This window comes from Pediculus humanus, genomic scaffold, assembly GCF_000006295.1.
Source record: "Pediculus humanus corporis 1103172108221 genomic scaffold, whole genome shotgun sequence".
NCBI classification, from domain to species: domain Eukaryota; kingdom Metazoa; phylum Arthropoda; class Insecta; order Psocodea; family Pediculidae; genus Pediculus; species Pediculus humanus.
Window position 1 is genome coordinate 150,269 of NW_002987791.1, and position 4,555 is coordinate 154,823.

The 4,555-nt window shown below is 24.6% G+C and overlaps 2 protein-coding genes across 2 annotated transcripts in view; both read right to left on the bottom strand.

The window, feature by feature from the left end:
• Phum_PHUM450640 (uncharacterized protein) overlaps positions 1-70 on the bottom strand; it is a gene marked incomplete at both ends in the record, with an annotated part of 1,616 nt that extends 1,546 nt beyond the window's left edge. Inside the window, one exon of the mRNA XM_002429717.1 lies at positions 4-70. Within this exon, the coding sequence (XP_002429762.1) occupies positions 4-70 (67 nt within the window). The remainder of the gene's footprint in view (positions 1-3) is intronic.
• Positions 71-1,419: 1,349 nt separating this feature from the next.
• Phum_PHUM450750 (WD-repeat protein, putative) lies at positions 1,420-3,576 on the bottom strand (the record flags this gene model as incomplete). The annotated part of the gene is made up of 7 exons (XM_002429718.1): positions 1,420-1,551; positions 1,631-1,877; positions 1,964-2,340; positions 2,424-2,596; positions 2,844-3,023; positions 3,127-3,252; positions 3,339-3,576. The coding sequence occupies 7 exons, from the start codon at positions 3,574-3,576 to the stop codon at positions 1,420-1,422; spliced, it is 1,473 nt and encodes a 490-aa protein (XP_002429763.1).
• Between the last annotated feature and the right edge of the window lie 979 nt (positions 3,577-4,555).

Below are 4,555 nucleotides of genomic sequence, written 5' to 3' on the forward strand. Positions count from 1 at the left end.
CACTTGTTTTACCGACCCCTGAATCTCCAATTAAAAGTAATTTAAATAAATAATCATAAGTTTTCGCCATCATTGATGTGTAAGAGGTAAAAGTTTCCGGATGTTTCCTTTTGTTTTTGATGATTCATTAAAAACTACTTGAGTCAAAGTAAAACCTACCTTTTTATTTTTTGTCATTTTTTCCAAGTATTAAAAACTTTTATTACTTTTAAGTTTTAAACATTTATTATTTATTATAGATTTTTATTTTATTTATAAATTTAACAACGAATGAGTTTTTATAAATAAAAAATTATTTTAAAATCTTATAATTTTTTGTGATGTACTTTTAAAAAAGTATCAATCTAGAGCGTTATCTAACAAAAAAAAAAAAAAAACTAAAAAACTAGTTTATTAATTTAACAAAACAATTTTATAAAATCAAATTTATAAAAAAAAAAAAAAAAAAAATTACAAAAAATAAAATACATTATATTTAAATAAAAACAAAACAATACAGTTACTTTTTTTTTTAGATGAATGATTTCATTGAAAAATCTTAAAATTAAATCTTAAATTTAATTTATTTATAATAACAAAATTTTAAATATGATTAATTTTTTTAATAATAAAGTAACTTTTTATCCTAAAATAATTAAATTTTTATAACTTATTTTTTTAAAATACATTTACCAGAAAAAAAAAAACAAAAAACTTTTAAGTAACTTTAACATATTTGATAAGAATAACAAATAAAAGTAAGACTTTTTAATATAAATTATTTTTTTTATTCGCTCTTTTAACTTAAATTTGAGCTTTAAACAATGTATGTTAAATTTATAAATATTAAATTAGTTTCAATTACATTAATATTTAATACTATTCTTTTAGACTCGTCTGTAGACAAATATTTACGTATTTAATAGAAATAAGTACTCGATAATAATATCTTTTAAACACTCCAATACTTTCCAAAAGTAAACTTTGAATAATTTCATTACATTTACTATGGCATGTGAATATAAAAACATTTTGATTGTTCATTTTAAAAAACATTCGCCCAAGAGTTAATGAGACAGTACAATAATTAATACCAATCGAAAATTTGATAGAAATCAATTTAAATGAAATATCAAGTTAAATCGAGTAATTTGCTTAATCATTAAAAATTTATGATCAAGCATTTTACTACATTTATATTATTGTAAAAAGTCTATGGCTGTCATTCTTGGAAAAACATTTACGATGAAACCTTTTCACAATATAGACAAATTTATAAGATTTAGTCATCTTACTAGAGTCCGATTTAAATAATTAAAAGAAAAGAAAGTTCTCTTTTCGTAAGACAACAATACACTTTAATATCTTTGACAAAACCCTGATTATTATTAAAATTATAAACTGTGTGCAAGCCAAAACCTAAAATTATTAATTACTATTTTAAGAATCTTTTACACATGGTTGAACAGACCAACCTATGATAAGCCTATCAAAGTCGCATGAAAAAAAATTACAAGACATACTAGTGGATTCATCTGCCCATGCAACAGAGCTCACCATTCTGCGATGACCCTACAAAAAAAAAAAAAAATTTAAATAGCGAGATTTATAATATTAGTAAATGTTGAGAGTCAAACAAAACCAAAATTACCTGTTTACTGCTTCTGGGCAGCCTTACAATACGTTGTCCATTTAAATCAAAAAGTCTAATTTGACGATTATCGTGAGGTATGGCTATGACTCCAGTAGAAGACACAGCTATTCTATTTACTGCAGAGTCCGATCGAATTGTAGCCAAGGGAGATCTCATATTTCGCATATCCCAAACTTTTACACTTCTGTCATCTGATCCGGACACGACTTTGTCTTCTTTAGTAAAAACTGCTGAAGTGACAGTGCTTTGAAAAAAAAAAAAAATTTCAGGTCATCATACTGGATTTTATATGTTTCGAAAGTACATTTTAAAAAAAAAAAATATTCGTACTCTGTGTGACCCTGAAATACTGAAACAGAATGAATTGATTCCCTAAAATCCCATAACCTAAATGTAGTGTCCTTTGAAGAAGTAACTACGAGTCTTTGTACTGGATGTGCAGAAGTGTGAGTTAATTCCAAATCGTGACCACCCAAAGATTGAACTAGTTCCCCCGTTTCAACATCATATAAATTTGCTGTTCGATCCCAAGATGCTGTTATTATTTGGTCTCCGGAAGGAAGCCAATCAGCAGAAACGACAACTCCTGTATGCCCTGTTAATTCCCTAACAGGTGTTCTTAAACTGGGTGCTCCATCGAACATTTTTAAATCTTCTGCAAATTCATCTTTCTCTGTATCTCCATCTTCTTCTGAAGAATATGTTTTCTATGTAATCAAAATATATTGAAATCTTTTATAGTTTTAAAAATGTTATAAAAAAATTTGTTTAGTAACTATAAATACATTACCAATTGATCCCAATTTATCACTGCTTGCCAAATATGAGTAGTTTGATCACCACTTGCAGTTAACACAAGATCTTTAGTTGGATGGAAACAAATGGAATTAACTGATCCGCTATGTCCTAAATATTGTAGTAGACATTTACCATTATCAACACCCCATATGCAAGCACTATGGTCTGGAAAACAAAATAATAATTAAAAACTTTAGTGTTAACGGAAATATAAAATAAATTAGTAATAATAATAATAATAGTAAATAATTATTTTTAACATTTTAAAATTTTGTATAATCACTTAGGTTTTAAATGAATAAAGTTTTGGATTATTTGTTAGTCTTACTTACAATTAAAAAGTAAACTTCATTTGTAAAAACATGTGACCAAATTTTATACAAAATGCAATAATTACAAAATTTTTTATTACCAGCAGATGCAGTTCCTATTAAAGGTTGTCCTGGTCTTGCAACATCAACTTCCCAAACACCATCTTTATGTCCAGAGTATTCTCTAACAATGGAACAATTCATTGTCGGCCCTTTAAAACTGGAGACAATTTTGCTAGTTTGAGCTTTTAATTTATGAGCAGTTTTTACTTTTTGAACTCCTGATGCTTAAAAATTAAATTAATTATTAAATTATTACCTTAAAAAAATAATAATAATAATAATAATAATTAGTTTAAGCTTAGCAGTAAGTAAAAACAATACTTTTTAACTTAGAAGAATAGTTTCCTTTTACTGATGAGTTTTCAATATCGCCTACATCATTTGGTTTATCAGTACTTAAAGATTCTTTTTCTAATCTATCATTTAAGACCTCAATTTTTTCCTGTACTGTAATAAATATATATGCAAATATAAATTAGTTTTATTGTTGTAAAAAAAATTTTGAGAAAAAGATTAACTTTCTTTAAACTTACGAGAAATATTTTCAAAACATAAACTTTCAAACTCCTTTTCTATTTGTAAAAATAAATCATGAAGTCTAGTTTTTAAAACTTTTGGAATAAAAGAATCACCCTCAAAATGTGATCTATAAAGGGATGAGCCATACATATGATGCATATCAGGTTCTATGGTGCTATGAGCTCTTGGAATATTACACTTTTTACTCTTCCCAGGCTTTGATATACTAGCGTGCGTTGTTTCGAGTGGCATTTTTTTTTTTTTTTTTTAACAAATCAAACTAATTTCGACAATCTGTCAAATATTGTTTTTTTTTTTTTTTAAAATCCAATATTACAATTGTCAAAACCAAATTAAAAAAAATATAAACTTTTAATAATTATACTTTATGCACTTACAAAAAAAAATTAATATTATATTCAACGTAATCTATAAGTAAAGATTTGCTAAAATTTATTTGACGTTTGCAAATAAAAAGTAAATTAAACATTGATTTCATTATTAGAAATCATTGATTTTATGAAAACCGGCAAAAATTATATTAACACTCCTCAGAAATTTATTTAATAATTATTAAATAGTTAAAATAATATGTTTAAAAAGAACTAATTTAATTATAACTGCAAAATACAGAGATAAAACTTTTATCACCCAAAAAAAAACAAGTTTTTATACTAAATGTTTACTATGTATTTAAGAAAACTAATATTTCGGTATTATGTTTTGCCGGAAAATTTTTTTTTGAAGCTTTTTGAATACATTGTTTTAAAACATTTTAATTTATGGTAATTTAAAATTTACAGAAAATAGTCCTTTTTGTATTCATATAAAAATCCGAAATTTGTTTTTAATTGTAGTTTGTTGGTTTAAAAATTGAATTAGAAATTTTTTTTAAAAAATAATCTAAATTTTCTTTAACGCTTCAGTTTTTTGACAGAATTAATGTTTATTATGAATTATTCTTCCACGGCCGCCATTTTGAACCATTGACAAGTTTTCTTTGTTATTTAATGATATATATTTTATATCACTGCCAAAATTAAGTGTTTTAGTAATTAATAAGAAATTGGTTTTAAGTGAAAGAGTATTTTTTGTGTTTTAAAAATATACGTGCAATTTTAAGTATGTAAACGAAATTTTTTACGTTAAACCTGTCTATATAAAGCCACTGTAAATTTGACATTTTGTATTGAGAATTCATGCAAAGAAAAGTATTAAATTATAAATAAAA